General features: G+C 37.6%; 2 protein-coding genes across 4 annotated transcripts; one reads left to right on the plus strand and one right to left on the minus strand.

The window, feature by feature from the left end:
• Positions 1-335: 335 nt before the first annotated feature.
• Positions 336-15,439, minus strand: mtmr6 (myotubularin related protein 6). The gene is made up of 15 exons (XM_044104662.1): positions 15,169-15,439; positions 12,742-12,873; positions 9,839-10,001; positions 8,692-8,849; positions 7,751-7,879; positions 6,926-7,060; positions 6,714-6,846; positions 6,510-6,619; positions 6,309-6,434; positions 6,173-6,222; positions 5,592-5,685; positions 5,392-5,498; positions 4,921-5,055; positions 4,682-4,808; positions 336-1,145 (listed from the first exon to the last, which is right to left on the minus strand). The coding sequence occupies exons 1-15, from the start codon at positions 15,190-15,192 to the stop codon at positions 795-797; spliced, it is 1,974 nt and encodes a 657-aa protein (XP_043960597.1). The 5' UTR covers positions 15,193-15,439; the 3' UTR covers positions 336-794.
• Positions 15,440-16,363: 924 nt separating this feature from the next.
• Positions 16,364-26,995, plus strand: nup58 (nucleoporin 58). Of its 3 annotated transcripts, none has more exons than XM_044104663.1 (15): positions 16,372-16,404; positions 16,671-16,754; positions 17,191-17,354; positions 17,461-17,493; positions 17,604-17,867; positions 17,986-18,151; positions 18,298-18,363; positions 18,465-18,639; positions 18,819-18,898; positions 19,102-19,220; positions 19,340-19,422; positions 19,610-19,811; positions 24,267-24,350; positions 25,052-25,150; positions 25,544-26,995. In XM_044104663.1, the coding sequence occupies exons 2-15, from the start codon at positions 16,675-16,677 to the stop codon at positions 25,708-25,710; spliced, it is 1,782 nt and encodes a 593-aa protein (XP_043960598.1). In that variant the 5' UTR covers positions 16,372-16,404; positions 16,671-16,674; the 3' UTR covers positions 25,711-26,995. The 3 variants fall into 3 exon arrangements, with proteins under 3 accessions (XP_043960600.1, XP_043960598.1, XP_043960599.1); XM_044104664.1 differs by having other exon boundaries at positions 16,403-16,421; XM_044104665.1 differs by lacking the exon at positions 24,267-24,350 and having other exon boundaries at positions 16,364-16,754.
• Positions 26,996-27,313: the final 318 nt, after the last annotated feature.

Here is a 27,313-nt window from a genome sequence, read left to right on the forward strand (position 1 = left end):
TGATGAATGGATGAAAGAATGAATGGAAGAATGAGTGTAGGTGAATAAATGTTTGACGACAGAGTCACGGTGGAATCAGACCCATAGATATTTTGCAATGAATTAATGAATGTATGCAACTTCCAGACAATAACATAAGGACGAGAGAGAAGAGTCTGTCAAACGGAGTTTAGAAAACCACAGTGTATAAAGCAAGAACAACTAAATTTCCGGTGCCCGATATGCTGTGCCATCTTTCATCTTCTATGATGCTTTTTTTTTTTTTTTTTTTTTTTTCTGCTAATCAAATCCAACCAAATTCAGATCAACAGCACCAGATTAGGCTGGCCTCTTGCCTTTAAATGAAATTAAATATGTCCAGAGCCAAAAACTTTGATTCGCCGCATATTTAACCAGGATAAACAGCTGTTAAAAATATCTAGGTCATGTCTTTAAAAATGTGGCATCAATAGCTGAAAAAAGATACAAGACGTTTTGGTTTTGAATGAATTTATTTTATTTTATTTTTTTTTCTCTATTAGGCTTTACAAGATTCTTAAAAAAAAAAAGAAGAAGCTTTTCAATGGTAGGAGCAGTATATGACATATTTATGGAGCCTTCCACTGAGATTTAAACTGTACAGAAACAATATCAGCTACTAGCCATTGCGTAATCAGAGTGTAATCAAAAACGGAATGACAGCTTCCTGCCCACACACACATACACACACGCACACACACACACACACGCCTTCAGTAAAGCCCCATCACTCATCCACACCAGTCTCTCTGCCCAGAACCACTCCTGCTTTGGCTTCAGCAGGTCATTCGTGCCACGCCAAGCTCCAGACTGACAACAGCTGGCTCCTCTTTGGCAAGTTCACCGTTGCATGTCCCTTCCAGTTCTCCGTAGCTCTGCTTCCTGCTCTCGCTGCCACTACTGCCCTCTACTGTCCGCTCTGTGTCTGTGCTCTCCATGGCCTCCTCGCCCAATTCGTCTTGCTCGTCCTCCTCCTCACGACGCTGCACCTCTTTGTGGTTGATAGGTGCGCCTAAGATAAGGGAGTCGGGCCGCGGTGGAAGGGGGTTGGTGCGTTGGTCTCTGGTTGGAGGAGTTGCCGGGGGGTCAGAGGTCGTAATGGGGGTCACACCAAGCTGTTGGAGCCTCTGAATGAATAGTGTGGGATGAAAAAATACCTTTTATTCACCCTGGCTGGATTAATTTTTTTACCCCTGTGCATAATTTTACAACAGGAACAAACAGTGGAGTACAGTGGAAACCAGAAGTTCACATACACTGAATAAATAGACTTCTAAAATACATCTTAAATTCAATTGCACCAAAATTGATGTATTTTAAGTTCACACCTGGAACACACAGCTCTGTTGTTTGACAAGATTAGAAACTCATAAGAAATCAGCCCAAGATATCTGGGAGAGATTTGTGTAGCTGCACAAGTCTGGTTTATCCTTCGGAGCAATCTGGAGACGTCTGAAGGTTTCGCATTCATGTGTTGAAATGATAATAAACAAGTAAAGGCATGAGGGAATGTCCAACAACCACGAGGGAGGAGACCGGTTCTGTGTCCCAGAGATGAAAGTATTTTGGTCATTATTTACAGTAAAACAGATTCTGTACCAACATGGGCTGAAATGCCACTCAGAGAGAAAGAAGCCATTAATCCAAAAGAAATATAAAATTCTATATTATGATTTGCAGATGAACACACGAACAAAATGGCAGATTCTGTTTTTTTTGGGGTTTTTTTTGGAGACATGTCATGAGGTCTGATGAAACTAGAGCGGAACTGCTTGGCCATAATGACCATCACTGCATAAGGAGGAGCCACAAAGCATGGGGGTGGCAGCATCATACAGCATAGAATTTGTGAATAGATCCGACAAGGCGTGTGAGAGTTATGCAGCCAACAAATCTGATGGAGACAAAGTTATTGGGAGGAATGGGACAGATCAAACTATTGTGAGAAGTTTGTGGAAAGAAACCCAAAAGGTTTGACCCGAGTTAGACAGCTTCTCTAAAGTTCATACATGTATGTTTGTACATTGATAATGAGTCGAAGTGAAGACAAATTTCCTAATCGTGAGCTAATGAAGCAGATTCTGAGGTGATATTGCTCTTATATGATATCTAAATCAATAGTCAAATTCAATACAAACTATTAAACATACTTTAAAACTCCAGAACATTTTAAACTTAGTTTTGACAGAAACAAACAGTAAAAACATAATAATAATAATAAAAAAACTAAAATATTTTGCCTATGGCAAGTTAAACTTGTTTTATCAAAGCAACATATTATTAAAGTAACATAGTATTTACAAACTAATAGAAATATCTCATTATTCTGTGGACTTTATTCAAGCATCAAAATTTACAAAAATAATAACTTTAAAAGCAATTCAAATAAACCTCATCTATATAAGACTTGTTTTTAGGTTCATCAGACTTCATCAAGGAAATTGAATAAGTAGTTCATGGCTTCCTGTTTACGGCCAAAAGTGGTATTTATCTTGATAGTGCGGGGGGGGTGGAGGAAGAAAAGAAAATAGATCTCCAGAGCTTATTAAATGAGAGTTGCAGCTATGATTAAAACCTGGGGATCACCAGGTTTCTATTACAAATTTTACAGTCAATGATTGTCAATGATGTTAAATGACTCTTGGAAGCTTCTAGCCAGTAAGCTTCAACCTGAACCAGCATAGGAGAAGGCCTCAATAAATGTGCTCAAATTAACCGCAGAGTTTCCTCAATTTCATTTGAGATTATGTAACTGTCAAAAACAAAAAAACAAACATGAAATAAACTTAAGCATGTGTCAATGTCTGTATGTACAAAATCAAAATCCAAAATATCAGCATCCAATATTGGAGACAGAATCCTGTGCTCAAATTTCATCTTAAATTAATTACACAAGTAAATAATAAACCAGTCCCTGAAGTGACTGAAGTTGAGACATCTTTAAGAATTTGTGCATCATTACTGAAAAATACAAATACAAAATACTGAATGAGAAGTACACCTATGTGTAAAGCCGGGAAGCTTAGGTGATTAGAGCAAATTCAGAGCTGCCTCTTAAGGCTCAAACTTGTGAGGGTATTTGAGTTCACATTTGCCTAGAGATAATGATTCAACGTGATGCAAATCAAACAGGCCTAAACAACTTTCTTTTCTCTCCAACTATGTACTGTGTTAGGGTGGAAAAAAAGGTCAAAAGGAAGTGGGGGGTTGGAGGTGCCAATGCTTGCAGTGTGGTGCAAGTATTGCTTAGGAAGCCAAATGAATGATCAACAGAGAGAAGTAGTTTTGTGGTCTGTTCTTACAGAAAGGAACACACAAACTTTTTGTAAAACTCTGCGGACCAGGGAAAACTTGTCATGTAGTGTATTTTCACTACAATCAACTTAAGCCATGTAAATAGGAATCACACTCAAACACAGTCCAAACCAGGGTTAATGAGTTAGCACACACATTGTGATATTTGTTGCACTCAGTGACCCAGTAACAGCTTTACTTGAAGAGGAAAGAAATAATAATTTAAACCAGTTTCCTTAAGTGAATCCTCCTCAGACATCAAACTAAATATGAAAAAAATCTAAATAAATATTGACTGTTGATATTATTTGTGGTGTTATCAAAATACTGAAAAGTCAACTGATTTTCTAGTATAATAAGTGCTTCATATTAGTCAATAAATTGATTATTGATTAGGTTTTTGCTTTAAATATCTAAAATACTGCAGAACTGGTGATGCGATATTTCCTGTTTGATTCACAATTTCCTCTCAAGCTGCTTTATTTTGTTGTGGGAAATATATATATATATTACCAAGTACTGTCAGGTGAAATCACTTAATCAGGTTTACTCATATATTGTGCACAATACAGAGAGCTTGTAGGGCAAACAATAATAAAGCAGTTCTGGGTGAAAAGCTCTGCCAGGCAGAGACAACACGGGTTTTATGCCAAGGATAAGGGAACCAAAACACGGGGCGAGACAGTCTGGCTCTGATGCAGCTGCAGCAAAACAACTTCCAACCTTGTGTGTGTAGCCCAAACAGGTTATTTTGGTGAGAGTTCACAAGCATTTAATATAACATGATCAGCAGATGTTAACTTGTAATGATTTTCCACTGCAACTTTTTCTTCTTCTTTCACTCCATGCTATTGTTTTCCATTTTTAAGGAGTTAATAGGCTTTATGGCAAAACCTAAAACTGACTAGCTGCTGCACAAGTTACTAAAAAGTGTGTTGCTAGGTAACAGTAGGTGATTGAGTGAATTAGTTTATGCCACCAGCCTTGCTTAGTTGAGCTGAGAGAGGTTGAGAGGCTAAAGCTTTTCCTCTGCCTACATCCACCAGAATGCTGTGCAGTTCTGGAACAAAGTTCAGTAAAATTATTGAACATTCTATTTGATGTATATTCTACTGATACTGATAACATGCATATCACGATATGTATTATTATCGATTTATTGCCCAGCCTACTAAAATTTGTAAACTCAAATAATAATTAGAACTCTGAGGAGTTATCAATGTGTTCAAGCCCTGATAATTATGGAAGGTCACAAATCTCTTCTAGTGTTATTTTAGGGGTCAGAATCAATAGAAGTTCACAGACTGCCGCTTTAAGCTAAACATTTCTCAGTGTATGTGTAAATGTACAGCAAGGGAAATCAACTCACAGTCTCCAGAGCTTGCAGTGTGCTCTCTGCTTTGCGGCTGTTCTCCTTCAGAGTCAGAGTGGTTTTGAGGATGGACTGCCGTGGATGCATGGACCGATCGAACTGGTGGTACATGTTCCTCCAGAACCTTGGGAGCACAGGATTAAAAAGCATAGAGGCAATTCATAAATAAATACAAGTTGGAGACCTTTAAAAGTGAAATACTGCAAAAGCTGGTAAGTTAGGTGTCTGGTACTGACTTAAAATGGTATGGCAAAGTGGAGGGCTCCAGCACAGGTTGTGCTTCAGAGTATGAAGGCTTGTAGAATGGATTCAAGTAGTTCTGTTTTTCACTCATCAGATAGGCCCAGAGTGAGTGAGTTCGCTCTCTAAGCCTAAAACACAGAGTGATGGTTAATAACAGCAGTCGTTTACACACCAGTTTATCCAAAACATCTGACTTCAGATGCAATTTTACTACCGGTTTTAGTAAAACCTTTAAATACATTGCAATGAGTTTAAACAAAAGAATACAAAAGAAAATGCAGACATGTAGTCCGTCTGTGAAGCTCTTAATTTAGTGTCCTTAAACTTTTGCATCGTATTAGCTTTGATAAATCTGACAAGGCAAAAAAAAAGGGGTTTGTTTTTTTCCCAATAGTCTGTTCAAAGTGTTTCAAAGGGGTGTCAAATACTGTCGACAAAATACAAGTAGAGATGTTTACACTTACTGCAACTCCTCTCTCTGCCTCTGATTGTTTCCAAGGAAGTTTCCATACTGACAAGAATGCACATGCTCATGGATCTGCAGCAGGAACCACTCGCTGTACTCAAAAGCCTAATGAGAGTGCCATTATTAGATGAAAGACAATCAAGCACATTGAAAGTAGGTAATGCAAATCCGTTATGCTGTCAGCAGATTTGCTCATACTTGCGGGAACTGCTCAGTCAGCTGATAAACACACTCAAGAAACTGAGTGAAGATAGGAGACACTTCCTTTGGCTCCCCATTGAGCTGGTCACACCTTGACGTACAGAATTAAATTGATGGTCAAAAAATAACATCCAACCATAGGCACCAATTTGAATGCCGTCGCTGCAGACATCAGTGATCAGATATATTATGGTAAAAAAATAAAATAAAAATAAGGGAGCAAAAACACAGAAACCTGTGGTTCAGTGTAATAACTGTAAAATATCCAAAAAGTTGTAAAAGACAAAGATGAGTTTGGTAATGACCAACAGCGATGGCACTTGACAAAATGCAATGTCTGCTTACTGGTTTTCACAATTGTTGATCGTGTGATGTGTCTGTCATGTTTTTTATGTTTTCATGATGTAAAGCAATTTGAACTGCCTTGTTACTGAAATGTGCTGTACAAATAAACTGAATCGATTGATTGAAACTTGACTGACAATGTACACAAGTAAACACATATAAGGGTGTAAGAATAATGGAATAAGAGCCATTATCCTTATATAATGGATAAGGGAAGTTAAGATAGCCTTTACCTGTCTGCAAACTTGTGACCAAAGGAAATCCAGTCTTTCTCTATCAGCACCTGACAAGACAAATTATGTTATAAAACAAAAGCGTGAAAAAACATCAACTCCCCCGTATAGAGGAGATTTATACCAATATTCCTACCATAAAGCCTTTGATGGTGCGATAATAGGGGTCCATGAGCAGTGACCCCAGGGCGCAAACTTGAGCAGTTCTGTCCCATCCGTCTGAGCAGTGAACTAACACACTGGCCCCTTCTACTGTCACTGCCTAAGGAGTGAGTGTGATAAAAGGAATTAGGCTTTTACTATGAGAAACAGTATTAATGAAAAGACAAATAGTTACCTTTGTAAGAAACACAGCTGCATCTACCACGGCCTTGATATGTCGCAGCCAGCCACTGCTTTCCAGTCCCACTAGGTAGTCGCTCATGGTAAGAGACCGAGTGCCAATAACTATGAGAGAAAGAGAGAGAGAGGCAGAGAGAGAGAGAGTCAGTCAGCATATTAAAGCAAAGAGGTGTCTTGATGTTCATAGCAGTTCTCTTACCTTCCAGTAGTTTCTGCAGACTTGCCCTCATTACGTGGATATTTTCGATCCCAACAAACTGAAAGCGGATGTTGGAGTAGTTGTCCTCGTTCTCGTAGCCTTTGCCTGCAGCGCGGTTGGCCAGCGCATTCAGCTGCAGGAAAATTCTAGTCTTTAAACTCATAAACCATTTCTGCATTTAAAAAAAATTAACTAAAATGTTACGACTTTACCTTTGGCCTTGTGTCCATGACGTAAACAAAGCGACTGTTGTGATTGGCCTTACTGATGGCCTGCAGCATGCTCTCATCTTCGAGGCATCGCGCGCTGAACCCAGAGAGAGGCTGACTGCAGCGACACACTGCCGCCTGTCACACAGTTCAGAGGGGCAGAAAAATGACAAAAAGGGCCAAATATGACAACATTTCGACTATGCTCCATGAGTTAACTGTTATTTATAGTTATAGATTAACATTTTAAAGCCTTCATTTAAATTCCAATCTAACATTTTTCATGCTGTAAAGCTGATGTGATGACAGACCAAGCAGATCCTCAAGCCTGTTTCTGCCCGTAATTGAGCAGAAACAGGCAGAGCTTCTTGCCTTTCACTGTTACCGCGCAAGAAAATTCAGCTAACTCAAAGGCAAGCTTGTCAATCAGTTCGCCATAAAAGGTTTCTGTCTGAATTTCCACTTAGAGGTCATGAAAGTTGACTTGGCATATTTTTCTAATAATAAGCTAATTTAAAAGGACATTTTTAAATTGATAGAAAACACAGTTATAAAGGACTTTTTTTTTTATGCACCTTCATTAAAAACAGACAACGAATCCTCAACTAAATTCAGAGTGGATTTGCATGGAACGTGGCTTGCACATTAATGCAAGTTCTGCAATCTGACTGTATAGGCATATATTTAAAACATCCAAAAAGGCCAAACTAGACTTTATGACATTGACACATATGATACATGTTATATGTGACATACTATGTCAAATATAAAACAACACCATCAACTAAAAAGCTCTGAAAAGCAGAACTAGGCTCCAACTGAAAGTACCTTTTTCTCTTGGTAAAAGTATGTGAGCACAGGAAAGCGTCCTTTGCTTCGGAACTTGGAGCTGCCAACGATGATAGGCTTACTGGCTGTGATGGGAACGTACAGGTCGCGTGGATATGTCTCACACACCTAGAAAACCAACAAAAAAAAGATGTATAGATATTAACAAAATGGAGAGAAATTTCAAACTTTTCCAGTTTAACAAGTTGTTTTGTTTAAATACGAGAAAACGTAGGGTGAACAATGTTCTGTTCTGCATCCTGAACAGACGTTTGCCACATTGCCGCTGGAGCTCAAAAGTGAAGTTGTACACCCCTCCAGTGGACAACCAAGGTACAATCTTTGCAAATGTGCAACAATTGTTCATTTTTCTGCTGCATTACAAATGAAAAAGACTGCACCACAGACACAGCCTACAACCTTTGAAAAAATATGTTCCTATAATAATAAGAGAATACTTCACTAAAACATAGTGAACATGAAACAACAATGTCAACTGCAACTATAATGCAGAGTTGGTATTCGGGAAGTTGGAAATTGCGTTAAAGTAAACATGTGATCCAAGTGCTGATGCTTCTGTTGCCTTATGGAAGGTTGAGTTTATGATGGTTCAAAGGTGAAGACAGTGTTGAACTTTATGTGGTTGAATTTTTAACTTTTAATTTGCTAGAGTGGCTAACACGAGTAACAGTTTAGTCCAAAGCCTTTTCTGCTAAAATATAATCTTTAGTGTAAGTCAGACACAGTACACTTTGCATATTGATCTGTTTAGCTAACGTAAGACTGTGTAGCAGACAGGCTTCAACGCGTAGAAGTTGTATCAGTACTGCCATTATGCTGTACTTGGCTAACGGGAAGCGTGTGTTTGTGAGACGACCACAGAATGTAGAATGGGCATCAGCCAATGAAATGCGGCCCCTGTGGTAAGGGCCATGATCTACCTTGTAGTCTCTGTTGACGTCAGTGTGCTGCCATTGGTCATTGGGGACGCCCATCCTCTCAAACTCTGCCCCCAGGTCGATGAGCTGCCAGCCCTCCTCTCTCTGCTGATCGTTTTGCTTGGGGTTGTAGGAGAATGCGTAGAGTTCCTCGTAATGTACTGAGAAATATAGAAAATACATGTCCCAAATTCCAGTCAGCGTGCACAGTTTAAGCGTACTTTGCCCACAGAAACATTTTCAAGGAGTTATTCCAGGATTATTTTCTCACACTGATCATTTCCACTGCAAGATTCAGGAACATCAGATTACCACGGTAGATATTTAAATTTCTTACTGGTTTATTACTTCCAGTTTTTGAGTTCACTCTTCTCCCAAATAAAAAAAAAAAAGAAAAAAAGACTTTAATGCTTAAAACATTTTGAAAATCCCAATCCTCCGACTTCCACTGCTCCAAAAAAGTGCTAGCAGGCAAAATAGGATTTCTTATGTTTTTCTTCTCTCTTTAGAAAGTTTTTTTTTTTTTTCTAAAATTCCACACAATTGCCACTGAAACCAAATAACTGCTTGTGATATTTTTGACAGCAACAGCTGCAATTGTTTTCACAGGCAAAGAATCTTTTCCATTCTTGTTGAGGAATCTTGGCCAGCTCCTCTTTTGCAAAGTTCTTAACTAGAAGATTGTCAAGCATAATGTCGTGCTTTTTAAGGTCAAATCACAACAACGTAACCGGAGGTAATTCCAGAAACTTTCTAACTCACTCAAAACTTTATTTTGTTTTTATTTAACCACTGAGAGACAAATTAGCTGGTGTCCTTTGGATCATTGTCTTGTTGCATAAATGAAACAAGTTTAATCTTAGGATCACAAATTGATGGCAGCATATTCTCCTTCAGGATTTATTGCTAGAGACCAAGTGAAACTAGACCAAAACAAGTGGCTAATCAGAGATAATTAAGGTTTTAACAGTTGGAGCAATTATAGTTTTACATAGACCCATAGACCCAGGCCGGCTTAGGTAGCCCTTTCCAGTGTATTCTGGTTATTTTTGACATTAAAATACATTTCCACAGAACAAATCAGCGAGACCTTTACAAGCACAAAAAAATAAACATAAAAAAAATCAGGAGACCGGACGGTAAAAATCACCTGGCCGCAGTAGACGCAGCAGTGAACTATAAATGTCATGGCAGTCTCTTTCCCTCTGTACCACAAAATGAACCACCCTGAAGTTCCGGCACTGGATGACCAGCGGGCAGCCCGAGGTGGTCAGGCTCTGTTTCTCCACTGAGGCTATATGGTGGTGCAAAATCTGTGGAGAAAAAGGGAGGGAACGACATTTGATTATTTTCAGCAGATGTGAGAAAAACCCAAAGGATCCTGCCTGTGCAGGATGTTGGGTATACCCTCAAGTACACGTCTGAAATTGTTTTGAAATGTGCTGAACACAAGAAGACATTTATAAACTTTGAATACTCGGCAGATTATATTCCTCGGTGTAGTTTGTTCCCCACCCTCATATGAAATAATTAAAACATGGACTCATCTGCATTGGGTAATGATAAATAGAGGACACTGAGATAAAAAGAAACACACACACACTTGTGCAGCCTTAATTTTGACAGTACCAGCTGTTAAGAGATTCTCTCATGTGCTGTTTAATATTTTATGAGGTTCCTGTTAAATTCTGATAAAATCTCTCCCTGGACCCTGCAGAATGATCACAAAATGACTTCCTACACAACTCACACATGCAGTGTCATGCACATTTCATGTCTAAAGACACACACAGGAAGCAGCAGACACGGATATGGTTAAATTTGTAAAATAACAGCAAAAAAAAAAAAGAAACTGTTTCCATCTCTCAGCACAATGAGCAGGAAATGGAGCCAGAATGAGGTGAGATTTTGGATTTTGCTGCACAGAGCATTTTAAGCCACAAAACCCTTCCCACAATGCAGTTCAAGGCCAAGCTCTTACATCATACCGCAAACTAAAGGCTATATTAGTGGGGAGCATTGACATAAACTTAGTGATATATTTATAAAATTGTTAAAGATTGAAAAATCAGAACTCACCACTGAGTAAATTGTGCATTAAAATGTAATTGCAAAAGGATGAACTGCTGAAATAGATCCTGTTTTAGCTCTGGCCTCATTAGAGCTCTAATGATTTTCTTCCTAAAGTGTTTCACATCCTTCTTTATACAGTAAATCAGAGTCATCTGCGATTGTCTTTCAGACCACGAATGTAAACACACACAACTCCACCAGTACAAGGAAAAGCCTGAATGGAAAACCTGCTACTGTTTATTGGGTGTTATAATGAAACTCTAACCACCGATAGCCGTGCCTCCTTTTTCACTCTTTCTTAAACAACTCTACAGCTGACACGTATACTGTACTTCCTTAGACTGCAGACTTGCTTTGTAATGTCTCTGTAAAGGAGAGATAAAAGCAGTAGGACACCGAGGTTCCTTTATTTGACTGTTTCAGTAAAATAGCCATTTATGGACTTGGATTGCAACTGAAGCGTTTGCTGAGAACTCAATTGTTCCATTCTTTGATGTGCAATTTAGCTAAAAGGAGTTACAATTACAAAGCTACAGTGCAGTTTTTCCACCTGCCAATATTCCACTGCCACGACGAAATAAGGAGAGTTAATTAGTCGGCTAAATGCAGGTTTATAATAAGAAACAGGCCTTATGTCATTAATGACTTCATTATTATTCATTTATTTATTCTTTAAATCTTGGCTCGTCCCACACCACCCCTCTCAAGCTGCGAATTTGCTGTGCATCTGTGTTACATTCAATAGCGCAGAGGAAAAACTGAGGATTAAAGCTGAGCCACAGCTGATACTTTTCGGATTTATGCAGCTTTGAATTGGCACACAAATGCTAACCAGCAAAGCGAACTTTATGAAGCTGGCACGTTGTGTGTAAGAACACACTGATGCAGCTCTAAATCACCTTTATTTCACATGCAAAGAGCATCACCACAAACAGTAGAACCATTAGGATACAACTAATGCAAAAAAAAAAAAAAAGGAGTTGGATTTTTATTTATTTTTTTTGCCTTGTGTGAACAGAGCACAGGGTACAGAACAACAACGTCTAGAAAGACTGGCAGAGTACAGAAACTCAGATGGTAGAGAAACTCTACTCTGAGTCGTCTGCAAGGCCTTCTTGTATGCACGGCTGCAGCTGCAGTGCCATCTTAAAATAATGTCTTTGTGTTGAAGTGATTGAAATATTTCTAAGAACATAGAACAATTAGGACCAGGTTATTACTTTTACCTTTACATCATGAGATTATGAGAAATGATTTTTGCAGTTTCTCATTAAAACTATCTCCGCACCATTTTGATCCTTATTGGCTCAGTCAAATCCCGTTATCTTAGTTTAGAAACAGTAGACCTCCTGAACACCGGTGGCAGTATCGTTATTCACACAGCATGATGCCTCCACCACCATGTTTGATGATATGGAGGTTGTACGGAGGTAGACGAGAAGTGTTAATGTTCGGTCACATATTCCTTCCTTTCGTCTCCACAGTTATGCACCAACTTTTATAATAGACACAAAAGCTGTGCGAGTTTCACAATCAGCTTTTGAATGAGGCATAATGACCAAGGATCATATCCCCAACTTCAACATCTCTGCCCAGCTTTTTAACCATACAGCTAGACGGAGATTTAAAACGCAAATGAGGTGGATTAGCAGATGGTGTCATCCAGGATATACTATGAAATACTCTCTCTGCTGCCCGGATTTTGAGATCTGAACTTGTTATGACCGTTATGCATGACAGCTATGAAAGCAGCAATCTTCAGTCACCACAAATCATTCATACCCACTGCATCACCATCCACAAAGACTCTTTGAGAATACTTGAGCAATTTGAGTAACAACAACATTTAAGTTCGCTCTGAATTGAATTGCTTCATTTGTTATGTTTCACACAATTTCCTCTATTGAATCCTAGCCAGTCAGATCCAAACTTGTGAACATAGAAAAGACAAGCAGACGCCTCACCGCTCAACCTACTCACCCAGATCTCCTGGCCAGCAGAGGCTGTGTTGTTAGAGCCGCTTTCCACAAAAATGAGATGCGTAGCAGTGAGGTACAGTGTGCCATTTGTGGATTTGTTGCTGAAGCGATCCACCAGCCGCACCTGCTCCACCTGCAAACACACAAGTGTGTGAGGAAGTAATCTGTGAGGCCTTAGCAGGAAAGTCTGCGTCTTTGGCTGTACATCAGCCATATTAAGACAAAGAAATGAATTATGAACACCTGAGAAAACTGAAAATAAGGTGGGTAGCTGATTGAAGCAGGTCTATTACATAATGCTGACCACCTGGTGTTGCTTTTAGCAGCCAGATCTTTTATAATACAGTCAACAGTGGCTTAAAAATAAAGGACAGAATTTTAACCATTGACCATTTTTGTAGGAATATCACAGATTTATTTTTTTCTGATAGGAAACTCTCATACACAATCAAAAAAGCATGCACCTTATCTCTTAATACATAAAAGTGAAGTATAAAAATACCTAAAATCAAGTTGTTGTTTTTTTAAGAGAATACAACGTTATCTTGCTCAGGTAAACTAAGGTTTGCTGTTGTTAGATGACAAAAAGCGAAAATGCTGAAGGGGCATTGAGATGTTTTGCACGGCACTGAATGCGAGTCTTCATTTCTTGCCATTGCTGCTAAATATCCAAAACTGTGATACACCACATTAACTTCATCAGTGTTGACTCAGACTTCCTCTTCCTTCCTGCTGTTATGTTGCCATTCCCTGATACGATGTCGTAACAGAGCCTGTCCTTCTCCAAGCAACCCGCAGGTCAGAGTTTTGTCATAAATTAGACTGTCATTAGATACAGGAAGTCAGGGTTGTGTTTAGCTGAAGGTAGAAGTTAGTGATTAAAAAAGAGAAGTGGAGGGACAGAGAGAATGTAATGCATTTCTTTTGGAAAATAATCACACACGAACACAATCCTTTGTTAATACTTCAACTGAGAATATGTGATATTGACTTTACACAAAAGATTCTCAACAATTTCTCAGTATTGAATTTAGATACCAGATTTTCTAGACTAACAAGTATTACACATCTTATTAGTTAATAATTAGGTTGCCTAACTGCCGCTGTTTTGGTTAAACTTTTGGTACACAAAGTGCATCAGAACGCATGCAATTGGTTAGAATATTTCTAGAAAGAAAATGGTGCAAACTCTTCGTACTTAATATTTAGTTTAGTTAGGGTGTGGAATTTGGATATTTCATCATACAAGTCATGGTTTGACTATTTTTCCCTCTTAACTTGAAGACGGTTGAATACACAAAACATTGCAACAACAACAAAAAAAAAAAGAACACTGGGATTTAGAGGGTGTGATTACCTGCAGACAAGGTGTGTCCTAACTCTTTGTTAGGAAAATATTTTAATCGGTAGGCTGAGGAATATTGTAATTCCTTCATTTTCTGTATCATCCAAAGCTATTACCTTCATCAAAAAATACTGATCTTTTTTTTTCCTCTTTTGTACATGTTGTAACTATTAAACTTTGACCAAAAAAAATAAATAAATAAATAAAATAAAATAAAATAAAAAAAATGGTCGTAATCTGTAGCAGCAGGTTGCACCTCAAAGATGATCAGAAATTGGTATAAACTAGTAAAAACCTGATCGGTGCACCTCTAGTAAAAGTCACCTTTTCTCACTTGAAAGTATTAAATATCGGATTTAATCTGATTGGGTTTCACTTACATTTCCCGCTGTTACAAAGAAATCTGGGTCACTTACCAGAAAACCAGTTATTGTGTTTTTCGTCTGGCCAGAAATTACTTGGAAATGAAATATAACAACACCTGCCATATTGTCAACATCTTTTCAGCTCCAAATGCCTGGCAAAGCTAAACTAAACTATCTGTTTATCTCTGGACTATAACTTCTGTGAGATTTTTATTTGTCATAAATTCCAGAAAAAGTATTATTTTCCAGGACATTATATAATATAATAAACATAAATCTGTTAAGGTTATTAAAAGCTAAAGATCTACAGCTCGGACATACGACCAGCTGCTTCGCAAAAAGGCCCATCAGTCTGCCACTATTGAACTTCATCTATCTTTGGGGTTTCTATCTGAATATATTCACCGAGGATCATTAGCCAAATCAATAATTAAGGTGGTAGCTCCTTAATTTACTATCTGGGTGTCATGCTATCTTGTACGGAAAGAAAAAAAAAAACAACCAAACAGCTAATTGATGCTCGTCACGTCTGCCACCTGGAGCTGCTGAGCGACACCTGCTCGTCGTCACACTAGCAGCTCAATACAAACACATTAAATTCAACATCTGCAGAATGCTGAATGCAGCCACATTCAAGCTCTGCAAATAAATCAGAAAGAGAGGGCCCGATTGCTGACTGTACCCCATCCTACTGCAAATAGCAAAAAATGTTAGCTACCTTAGGCGTTCGGATATGTTCCATTTCTCCGAGTACAGAAGACTGTCAGCGGCTGCAAGGGTTCACACGATGCCCTCTTGAAATAACTCTATCATTAAATGTTGATAGCCTTGACGGTGGAATTATTCCCTTTACTTTTTCGGTGGTACCCGATATGAGTTTATTGTCAATTATTTCGGTCCTCCATCCGCGTAAAGTCCCCCACTGTAACGCCAAGACATAGGATATGAGAATTTCAAAATAAGGGCACGGAGCATTTCTGCAGAGAATGTGCTTAGGGGCTGGAGGGATGGGCTCCACGGGAAGATGATTTCTTCTTGATTTATTTATTTATAAATTTATTATTATTATTATTTTATCGGCTGTTAGCAAAAAATTCTGCGTTGTTTAGTTGCTTCGAGAAGTAATACTGATTTTAAACGCTATTGTAATCCCTGCAAGGTTTTTTATTTACAAAAAAAAGAAAATAAATAATAATAATAATAACACTGAACGGAACATCATTTCCTGCTTATGGAAGCCCATTTCCGCCACTAAGATAAAAAATTAAATAAAATAAAAATGAAAAAGGTATCTCACCATAATAGTTGTTTCATCATAATGGCGAGATACCAACTTAATATAATGAGACCGTATTACATTTTTGTGTAAAATTCTAAAAACTATTTTATGTATTTATTTGTTTACTTGTTTCCTCAACAGTTGTCTTCTTATCAATGCTTTTTGTCCTGCTAGCTAGGACCTCATATTACTTTAGATGCACAATAATAATAATAATAATAATAATAATAATAATAATAATAATAATAATAATAATAATAATAATAATAATAATAATAATAATAATAATAATAATAATAATAATAATAATAACTAAGATTTCCACAACTCAATGGGACCTTGAGACAATGCCCGCAAACTATGTATATAATTTCGTTTATTTCCACCAAACCTATCTATTAGTGAATTGCTTAAATATGCTTTCTTGATCAATCATTTTAACGTCATGAAAAGCCAAATAAAAACTACAACTTTTCTAAAATAGAAAAATTTTAGTTTTTATTTGGAAAACTATGTCGGAATAAGATTTGTCATGACTGCACTAACCGTGGCATTCTGCGCATGTACAATCTTTAACCGGAAGTAAAGTGGGAACGATGGGCAATGTAGTTTCCAAACAAAAAAATACCCAAAATGCACTTGCATTCGGGAAATACCAGGCGGGCAATAGAAAAAGTAATACTCTGTCGAAAGTACGATATTTATAGCTTTTGTGAGTGTAAGAATAATACCGTATGGAGTAAAACATCAGTAGTCAATAGTGCAATAGCTCCGGAGTCATTGGGAAGATAAGACATTCTCATTTTATAATGTTTTGAGCAAAGATAAAACCGCTTATTTTGCTCTCACGCGGGCATGCGAGCTAACTGACGCTTGCTAACAGTTAACGCTTGAGTTCTCTGTCCTACGGCTTATTAATGCGAGTTGTTTACCTTTTATAGCAAAATGTCTGGTTTTAACTTTGGCGGTGGGAATCTGGGCTCCACCAACACGGGTGGAGGATTCACATTTGGTGGCGTCACAAGGTAATACTTATATTTAAATAGCCGACGTGGCTAACGTTAGCATTATTTAATTTTTACTTTGTTGAAAGCGTGCATTACTTTTTACTGCAAGTCCAAAATATGTTATTCTCCAGAACTCTGCTTAGCACGAGATTAGCTAAACGCATGGGATAATAAGTTACCGCCTCTTTGTTAGTGTTTGGTTTCTTGGTTGTGCTCCTACTTATGTGAAAAAATAAATTGATGCATCTTTATAATAATTGTTCTCTATTTTTATTTTTTACCCAACTGTAATTTGTTACAATTACTTTCAAAGTTTATTCTATGAATGTTTAATTTGCAGCACAGATTGTTAATTACTGTGCAGATGACAGATTTTGTTTTAATCAGATTTTTAAATTATTATTCAAGGGAAATGGCTATTGACTAAATTTATGATTTTGGTTTTTTTTTAAAGTGCACCTGCGGCCAATCCCGGTGGCCTTTCGTTTGGGACGCCTCTGGGAACAGCAGCTGCCACCCCTGCTTCTACCGCGAGTAGCGCCCCATCTCTTACTCTTGGAGGTGTTCTTTTTGCTCAGAAACCCGCGGGAGGTTTCTCTTTCAACACACCTGCCTCAAGTAAGCATTCTCTTCATATTGCAGAAAATTACAAGAAGTTGTTGACATAATTGTTTTGAAAGTTATCCATCATGTAATAACCGTCATTGAAATTGCATTGTTTTAGCATCCGCTGCAGCCGCCACAGGTCTTACATTAGGTATGTATGCAAAAAATAAAATTAACAAAGGTTTGATTTATCATTAAGCTTAGAGCCTTTTTAAGTTTGATATTTTTTCCTTTCCTCTCTTCATGTAAACTGTCTTTTAGGCGCCCCTGCCACTACATCTGCAGCCACTGGCTTTAGTTTGGCCTTCAACAAGCCCACTGCATCTGCAACTCCTTTTTCGCTCACCACCACCACCTCCTCCACTACTGGGGCGGGTTTAAGTTTTGGCTCCATCCTGACATCGACAGCTCCACAGCAGCATGCAGCCACGGGGTTTACGCTTGGTCTTGGCACGACAACCTCCACGGCAGCCTCAATGGTGCCGTCCTTAGGTGCTGGTCTCTTCTCCAACACTGGAACCTCAGGTGGGCCGAGCGTACCTAAGCCTGTAAACGTTTTTGTTCATTTGGACGACATAATGACCGAGGATACATTTAAATGTGTGTCATAATGTTCAAAGCCGCTCTAAATGTGATTTTCCAGGTTTGGGTCAGACTCTTGGAGGAGGAACCGGGCTTACTTTGGGGTCACTATTGGCATCCTCTACAGCAGCATCAGCTGCTCCTGCCCCGAGTATTGGTCTGGGTGGAGTTGATTTCAGCACTTCCTCTGAGAATAAGAGTGACACCTCATCTGGAACAAATGCACTGTATGTCCTACTTAACTAATTGTGTTAAATAAATATATTTTTACTTGATTGTAAAGCCTTTTTAAATATGAAAAAGGCACTCAATTTGTCATGATTATGTTGACCTTATTAACATCTATTAAAAAAAAATGTAATTCTTCTCTTAGGGACAGCAAGGCTCTAAAAGATGAGAACCTGCCACCGTTCATTTGCCAAGACGTTGAAAATTTTCAGTAAGTACTTGATATATGTAGGACCATCAACAAAATGTTTAAATGTTGATTTTTCATTTGCAAGTGATTTCTAAATGTCTGCTCTTTATCTACTTTAACAGAAAATTTGTGAAAGAGCAGAAGCAGGTTCAGGAAGACATAAGCAGGATGTCATCAAAGACTATTTCTAAAGTCCAAGATGACATCAAGAGCCTCAAACAGCTTCTGTCTGTCTGCGCCAGCGGTCTGCAGCGCCAAGCTCTGGCTATTGACAAACTGAAGTTGGAGACAGCACAGGTAAAAGGAGAAAAAAAACAACAACTAATGAAACGTTTCACTAACTGTTTTTAAAGAATTCACTGTTAGAATGAATTTGATGGAAATGAAGGTTCATCTATGCTCTAATGCCAATTAGAGGGCAGAGTGATAATGCAACTGGTCTGGACTCTGTTGACTGTTCTTATTTTGTTTGTTAGGAGCTTAAAAATGCTGACATAGCACTGCGGACACAAAAGACACCCCCTGGACTTCAGCATGAAAACACGGCTCCATCAGAGTGAGTTATTAAGTAAATCCAGTGCAAGAATGCACGGCTGTAAGCAAATTAATCTATCTCTGTATCACCAACCTTTATGAATTGTACATTGTAAAATTGTGTGTCATTTGGTAGTCAAATGCTCCAGCATTTGAAAACCAAATGACAATCAGAACCTCGTTCCTCTGTTGTGGCGGTTCTCACCTGTTGTTTTTCCTGTTCAGTTATTTTCGTAGCCTGGTGGACCAATTTGAGGTGCAGTTGCAACAGTTCCGGCAGCAGATAGAGGAGCTGGAGAACCACCTGACCACTCAGAGCAATGGCTCACACATCACCCCACAAGGCAATAATGGAATCTAGACAGCATTGTTATTTTAAATCGTTTTGCCTTCTGTGCCTATTGATTAATTAACATAAAATGTGATTATAATGTTATTTCTTTTGTCTGTTTTCCATTTACAGATCTGACTCTGGCCATGCAGAAGTTATACCAAACGTTTGTTGCACAAGCTGCTCAGCTTCAGTCTGTCCATGAAAATGTTAAGGTCAGTTTTTTCTTCTTTTGTAATGTGTGAATTTCTTTTTAAAAAATCCAGCAGTAAAAATAAGATATTTTTTGTTTATAATATTTTTTTTTCAAAAATGTTTGCGTATTTTAAGAAAATGTGATCATTTGGATTTGTCATCTACAAGTAATTTTTTTTCTATTATTATTATTATTCTCCACAATAGATCTTGAAACATCAATATCTTTCTTACCGGAGAGCCTTCCTGGAAGACTCCACTGACATCTTTGAGTCCAAACGAGCCTCCAACAGGAAATGGCAGAGCACGCCACAAGTCACAACCGGACCTGCCCCATTCTCCAGTGTACCCAATGCTGCAGCTGTTGCTATGGCAGCCACGTTGACCCAGCAACAGCAGCCAACTTCAGGTCTGACTGCCTTCAAGTTTTAGAAAGTTCTCCTCATCTTCACCTTGTTTAAGATGTTCAATGAGGCAAAGGAGACTGTTGAGTCTCAGAGCGTTGTAGACGGGATGATTGTGTGTTTTTTATATTTACTACATTTTGGGAGCAAAACATTCAAAATATGGCAAGTAGAATTATTTGAAAATAACTGGACTAAAACATATGTAGCTGGTTCTAAAATATGAGTGACTATTAAAGAAAAGGGAGAATGAAAAGGAAAAAAAAATCTGCTGCACAGTTCTGACAGGAAACCTTTGTGCTGCCTTATAAGCCTGTCACTAACTTAAAAACACTTTGTGGTTTATAGACACTTATTTTATGCACCTTACAAAAAGTAAAGTAAGGAAGTGTAATACGTGTGCACAACAAACACCAGACCCTATAGTATTTTTTGGGGGGTTTTTTTGGCCTGCAACGAAATATTCCTGTTTCTGAATCACTAGGGATCCTCTTTTATTCAAACAATCCAAAGGAGCCTGACGTGTGAATGTTATGAGGTGGGGTTGGGATCAGAAATTTGCTGTGATTTATATTTAGATGACAAATGGACTTGTCGACCGAGCTATCAAAATACCGCGCAGAGCTATAGATCTACGTTTAGTTAGGTGAGCTGTTGATGTTTTATTTATGTATTAAAATGTTACTTTTTTCACTCCAGCTTTTTCTTATGAGGGCTGTTAGGGGGTCTCTGGTTGATCAAGGTACAAGCTTTCTTAAACTCAAAGTAGAAATTTTAAGCAGAGTGGACAACTTGGCTCCAATGCTGTTTTGAAAAGGAAAATCTTAAAAATATATATATTAAAATATATAACTAGCTCCTTATGACCAGTGTGATTCCTTAGCTCACTTTTAATGGAAACGGATAATTCCCAAATGTTCTTTAAAGTTTCCTAATTACAATGTTTTTTAAAATAAAATATTTCAAACAAATATAGCAGTTGTTTTGTTAATTGAGCAGACTAATTAATAATGCTGATTTAATAATCCTTTGCGGTATTCCAACAAATCAGCTCTTTGTCTGTCTTCAGAGATATCCCCAAGTATTTATTTTAGCTCTTTTAAGAAATAAATAGTTTACAAATCAAATAACAATCAACTATTATATGTGCAGTCATATCTGGGACGTTAAAAGTGACATCTGATGAGCATGAGGCATGTCAGGGCTTCTGATGTATGAAAATTTACACACTCTGTAGATTTGTAAGGCTAAAGTTTGGTTGAGTTTTGAAAGTTGAACTAATGTCAAAAATGGCAGAAACGCAAACATCTGTAAACATCTGCTGTTTTCTTTTTCAAAAATAACATCAGCTGCTCTTGGACTGTTAATGAATCACAATAAGCCTCACTTTAAATATTAGTATAAATTGTATTAACAATCCAACCACATTTGATCATACGTGCCAAGGAGGAATTCATTGCTTTCTCACTATTTACACAAAGAAGCAATTTAGACATCTCCTGCAACAATAGAAGCTGTGTGTGATCCACATGTGTGGTAGGAGTAAAAAGCCACCTTGTTGCCTGCTTCCAGTCATTTTTTGCTCTTTTGATGGTAAGCTAAATTGATACAGATTAACTAGGCAATTGCAACCTTGTATGTTCTTGCTGCCCAATAGGGGATGCTTGCAGTTTTAAATACACTCCTGATTGTTTTTCACTTAAAGTTGTTGCATATTTGTGAGAGGTTACCTTTTTTCAGTGATAGACTTTAGCAATATCATCATCTTTTCTCAATTCATATTTTTCTTTGCTCTGAACAAAAATCTTTAATCCTAATCACACATCATATTTATTAAACTATTTATTTCCTCTGTTTTTCATGTGCTTGATTTAGTGCGAGCTACGAATAACATTGAAAGATGTTTAGTTTCACAGCAGACGCAACACTAAATGTGCTGCTGGCTGGCACTTACCTCTAAAATATTGTTTTACCTAAATACTTGACGGTGTGCCAATGATTGTGCTGACCTGGTATTGTTTAGAGTTGTATCTTTCGGGACGGAAGGGAGAACATGCCAAAAAGACTCAGGACTAGAATACGAACCAATTAATTGCCTAAACTGGAAATCCTGCTCAACACTCACAAAGATCCTCTTTGTCTCAGTTTAATCCATTTGGTAGGGTTGCACGCATGGAGGCTATCCCACTGTTACTTGATAAAAGCTGCTTCACCTAAGGGCTACTGTCGGCTTAACAGGGCTGGTCCATTTTAAAATTACTTTCACTTCACTGAAACCCGTCAGGTGTATTTTTTTAAAACATAGCAGTACTCCTTTTGGATTACCTCCTATGAACAATTCTCACGTTTCAAGACTAAACACTTTGTTGGTTTCAGCTGGTTCCGAGTCAGGTGAGACCATATTTATGTTTCTTTAATTGTTAGAAGAAAGTATGTGCTGCTCTCGCTGGTCCACAGCTACCAGTGATCTACAATTGGTGCCAAAATGAAATGGAGAGGTCAGGGAGGTCTCATTGTTTATTCACATTTACAGATTGTCATGTTTCATTGCACCATGTAAGGTTATGGGTTTTTTTTTGACCTGGTGAGCATAATAGTAAGAAAAACGACTACTCCTTTTAAGCCAATGAACACAATAGTATTAATGTTGCTGCTAATCATAGCGGTGAGTAAGCCACTCTGTTTCACAACGTTGACTATTTCATTCCTTATTTATTAAACCTAACCATTTGTGAAGTCAGATTGATAAAATATTATCTTCTCTTCATTTTTGTGTATTAACATTTAACACGGCGTCTTCCATAGTCATAGTTGGCGCAATAACACTGAAAATACAGAACACAAACCGATCTTTCATAAGGTGTTTGGACTTTGAAGTTTTTAACTGGATATTTACTGGCCTTATTTCTTATATTGAGTATCTGACAGTTCTCTCTATTTAAATGCTGTTATTGTTTTGAATGTTATTGGTGAGGCAGGTGTTATCCCATCTAACCCCTTTTATTTAAATTTTTTTATGATAAAGGGGAAAAAATGTGAAGTTCTTTATTTTTTTGACTATGAGAATTTTTCTGTTTTTGACCTGCTTAATTAATGACAAACTCCTCAGTTTTCATTTTTCTTCAGCTTTGGCACGACAGTGCAGAAAACTGAGCCTCATTTTTTTTTTTTTTATGTTTAAAATTATTTTATATTTGTGTTCCTATACTTTATTGCCAACATTTTGGCCTGAAACAATCGCATGTAGTTTTTTTTATTTATTAGAGCTTCAAATATCAAAATTATACTTGTCAATATCTCCAGGAATTTACAGAACGTTGTACATTCATTTCCATAGTTTTTTTTGTTTTGTTTGGTTTTTTGTTTTAGTTTTCTTTTTGACCAGTTTACACTGAAGCTAAATCACAAATGCCAATTTCATATTTTATCGTAATCTCTAGTTCTTGTAATGGTATGTTTAAACCTATCTATCCAATGCCTGTTAATAACAGTACATTAATATATAATATGGTGTGCCTTTATAAACTATATACAATAATTGTGTGGTGCATTTTGTTAGGAGGGGCGTATGCTAGTTCATTCACTCTCAGAAATCTTGAAGATTTGGAAACTTGTCAAATGCAGTAGCAGTTAGCAAATAATAGCCAATTCTGTTCCTAAATGTTTGTGTTTATGTAAGTGGAATTGCATTTAAATTGACAATAAATCAGTTTTTAAACAAAGAAACGTTTGTCCTTGTTTCTTTTTGACTGAAGTTGTTTTAGCAGTGGAGGTTAACCTGGCAGTACAGAAAGAAACAACTGCATAAAAAGGGAAAAAGGACAAGTTTCTGAGTGAAAGAACTAGCAATCTGTCTAGTTATGTTTTTGTTTCGTCATTTATAAGGAGCTGTAGCATTTTGAAAAAGTGGAATCGATGTTTATAATCACATCAAGAGTAGAGTAGTAGAAGACCTTGAATTTTATTGATCATACTAGCAAAAAAAAAAGGCTACTATAGCTTTTGTTTTAAAGGGGAAAAAAGCTAAATCTGTTATATTACAATATATACCTATTGAATATACATATATTCAATGAATTAAACTAAGGATTATCATTTTTCCACTGATAAGCACGTCAACCAACACCATGTGCTTTGATGCACCTTGAGTTTAATGGGGGAAAAAATTCAGATAAGAGTAAGGGTTCATTGTAATTCATTTTCTGTTGGTTTCAAACTATCAGATAAAAAAGCCTAATCTGTGAAAGTCAGTTGAAGACCTAAAAAGAAAAACATACATCCAGATTACGGCTTTTCTGCTATATATTAAAATTTAAAGGCATTTTTTTTTGATGGGGTAGTTTTGGAAAGAAAAGAAAAAATTCAGTAAAATGGCTGCAAATTTTGCTGTTTGGTTTCTAACCTGCACTCTAAAGGCACGTTTATAAAAGTAAAACAAATCCTGTCTTTTTGTACCTTAGGCACCCAGGCACCTTTGGGGGCAGGTTTTGGAAACCCCTTTGCCTCAGCAGTAGGCACTAGTTTGGGCTCTTCTACACTTGGAGGTACTACCTCTGCCTGTTATGAGTTGTATATACTCCCCTCTATTATCCCCATTATGTTGTATAGTCTACAATTTCCCATTGCCAAATGTTTTTTGTCAGTTTATTTTTTTACTATAAAATTTCTTGTGTGTGCTTGAGAGAGAGAGAGAGAGAGAGAGGCAGGCAGGCCTGACTTGTGCAGGCTCGGAATCTTATTCCCCCTTCTGCTCTTTATTCTTCCTTCTCAGCTGTAATGTGCGTTCACACCACAGGAACACTTGACAAACTGCGTTGTTTTTGCGTATCGGTTTTAAAAAAACAACAAAAAAAACTGAGGGGTTTGGCTTAAATGCGTCGCTAATTTTTAGGAATCTGTCACTAAGCATTTTTTTGCAAATTAAAGACAAATCCCTTTGAGAGTGTGGGAGCAGGTGGTTTGAGCGCACAGTGTTTTGCCTTGTTAGGAGTGTATTTTGTGAAACTTGACCACATCATCTCTCCTTTGTCTTCAGTTTGCAGTGTATTGCAGCACATTGCTTTGTAATCTGTGATTAAACGCTGAGATGTACATAATGATTAAGCTGAGGTTTCTTCTTTTTTTTTTTTGCTTACGCTTGCTTATGCTTGTCTGTGTGCACTCCTGAGACACTGCTCATTGTATGTTCTCAGTACGGGCTGCACACCTACCTCCATCTGACTTCCTTGTTTGTTCTCTCCCAAAGGTTTTGGAGGTGGGCCAGGGTTTGGTGGCGTTGGAACTGGAGGGTCTTCTTTTGGATTCTCCTCCACCAGTAAGCCTGCAGGGGGCAGTCTGAGTGCAGGTATATGGAAATCTGCATCACACATGCCCCAGTAAACAAGCTTTAATAAAGACAGTATCTAATAAAAGTACAGCCTGTCTTTTTTGTTTATTCATTTCTTATTATATTTTCTGTTCTTTAGTAATCTAAGTAATGGATGCAGAATGAAGTGTATTTTCGAAGTAAAACATGTTTCAGCAAGCCTCAACTTTTTTCTCGACATAATGTTTTCTTATGCATGTCTACACACCCCGGGCAGACCTAAATCTCTAATATTGTCAGTTTTAAATTCAGAGGTTGAACTCCGTATGTAAAAAGCAATCACCAAAAATCGTCTTACCTTTTAAGTGTCCTAAAATATTTATGTGAAACCTCCTACATCATCTTTGTGTTTGACCCTCTTTGCATCCCTAGGTTTTGGTAGCACCAGCAGCTCCGGCTTCAACTTCAGCAACCCCGGCATCAACCAGTCTGCTGGGCTGACTTTTGGCGTTTCGAACCAGCCAGGCAGCGCCTTTGGCACAACCCCAGCTCTCCAGCTGAAGAAGCCCCCCGCTGGGAATAAAAGGGGGAAAAGATAGAAACAGATTAAGAAAAGAATAATACAGCATCTGACCAACTAGTGGCTTGTAGCAAAGAACAGCTTGGCCTCCTTAAAAGCATAGAAACAGTGATAAATTGTTACCTTAAAAAACAAGGAACATTGGTTTGAGGGAGAAGATTCTATCATGTAACAGACTATTTTGAGTTATGTTATTTCAACTTATAAAGAACGAATCCTGTGGACAATCTGGCATAATTTGTCCTGTTTTGTTTATCATCATTCTGTTATTATGCCATAGCTTATGTGAGCAAAGAGGCAACAAATCCCATCAGCACAGTGTCAGATGGGGAGATGAAGCTATGAAGCATGATTATGCCCATTAGAATTTCCTCTAACAGTTTGTTTCTCACTCTTGTCTGTGGTGTAACAATGCTTTGGGAAAGGCTAAGGCAAAAACAGTTGGTTCAACAACAAATTGCTCAGTTATTTTGAGATTTCTTGTTTTGTCTAATTATTGTATAAGATAAACATGTTTTGTGCTTTCTAATGAACTGTAGTGTTCTCTCCATTGCATCAAAAACTCTTTTAGAACAGAGCTGCTGTGCAATTGACTTCCCTCAAGTTGCGTCCAAAGAGGAGTGTTTTTTTTTTTTGTTTTTTGTTTTTTTTAAAAAGAGAGAGATAATGGGAAAAGGGAACAGTATAGTTGGAGTCTACCAGTGTCGGTGAACATTTGATCCTAGAGGTTAGGTCCCGGACTGTCCAATGTGTCTTTAGGAAGATGCCATTTTATTTTTGTATCAAGTGAAGGAAACTTTGACATTCAGAAAAAAAAAAAATTAAGAATACAAGCATCTTGTGGATTTTCCGATGTCTTGTCCACAAAATCTGTTTTTGCTGAGATCCATTCTAATTGTTTGATCATTTCTCATAGACAGAATTTCTCTTTGCGTCTTCACTAATGTATTGTAAGACTGTGGGGAAAAATACTGTGCTTCTTGTCCTCAATGGGCCTATGAAATGTTACGTTTATTTTGACAGTTTCTCAAGCATATTCTGCCTGCTCAGTTTATACACATCCTAGATAAAGTTTGAACTATCTGGTGTATGTGATCTGATGGTGATCGTGTGAATGTGTAAATCTGCCTGTCACTCAGCTATCATGCTTCTGTTGAGCATTGGGTTAAGAACTACGTCTCTTTTTGTCTGTGTCTCTTTGGTTATTACCAAATAATTGTAGTTGTATTCTTGTTTTCTATTCGGTCTGTGGAGATCTGTATTTTTGAGATGCTGTTTAATAATAAAATCTTTTGCCTGTTGAATTTCCGGCTGCCACAGATGAGTTTCTGCATCATTTTTCCTAAGATAATTTTCAGATGGCTTTTCTTTTGATTATGAGGGATACATTAATTGTGTAAGACATAATAGTTTGGATTTAATGCATTTTCCAACAAGATTTATTTATTTATTAATAAAGGAATGTGAGAGACCTTGGCAGCTGTACCAGAAAATATTTTAACTGGTTTCCAGAGTGTTGGGGTTTTTTTCTAAGATTTTTCTCACAACATGGCATATGCATACAACAGCAGAGAAACTTTGGCGTAAATTTTGTGGGAAAAGTTGTTTTAGCTTAACGATGA

The sequence above is a fragment of the Gambusia affinis genome, linkage group LG21 (assembly GCF_019740435.1).
Source record: "Gambusia affinis linkage group LG21, SWU_Gaff_1.0, whole genome shotgun sequence".
NCBI lineage: Eukaryota > Metazoa > Chordata > Actinopteri > Cyprinodontiformes > Poeciliidae > Gambusia > Gambusia affinis.

Bases quoted from the DNA above. Each gene is read 5' to 3' on its own strand.
- mtmr6 (XM_044104662.1), bottom strand. From the start codon at position 15,192: ATGGAACATATCCGAACGCCTAAG. The intron at 6,223-6,308 runs GTAGGAATATTG...TTGTCTTGTCAG, and splicing joins GCACCATCAAAGGCTTTATG to GTGCTGATAGAGAAAGACTG. The intron at 1,146-4,681 runs GTGAGTTGATTT...CTATTCATTCAG, and splicing joins CACTGCAAGCTCTGGAGACT to AGGCTCCAACAGCTTGGTGT.
- nup58 (XM_044104663.1), top strand. From the start codon at position 16,675: ATGTCTGGTTTTAACTTTGGCGGTGGGAATCTGGGCTCCACCAACACG. The intron at 17,868-17,985 runs GTGGGCCGAGCG...GTGATTTTCCAG, and splicing joins CTCCAACACTGGAACCTCAG to GTTTGGGTCAGACTCTTGGA. The intron at 18,899-19,101 runs GTGAGTTATTAA...TTTCCTGTTCAG, and splicing joins GAAAACACGGCTCCATCAGA to TTATTTTCGTAGCCTGGTGG.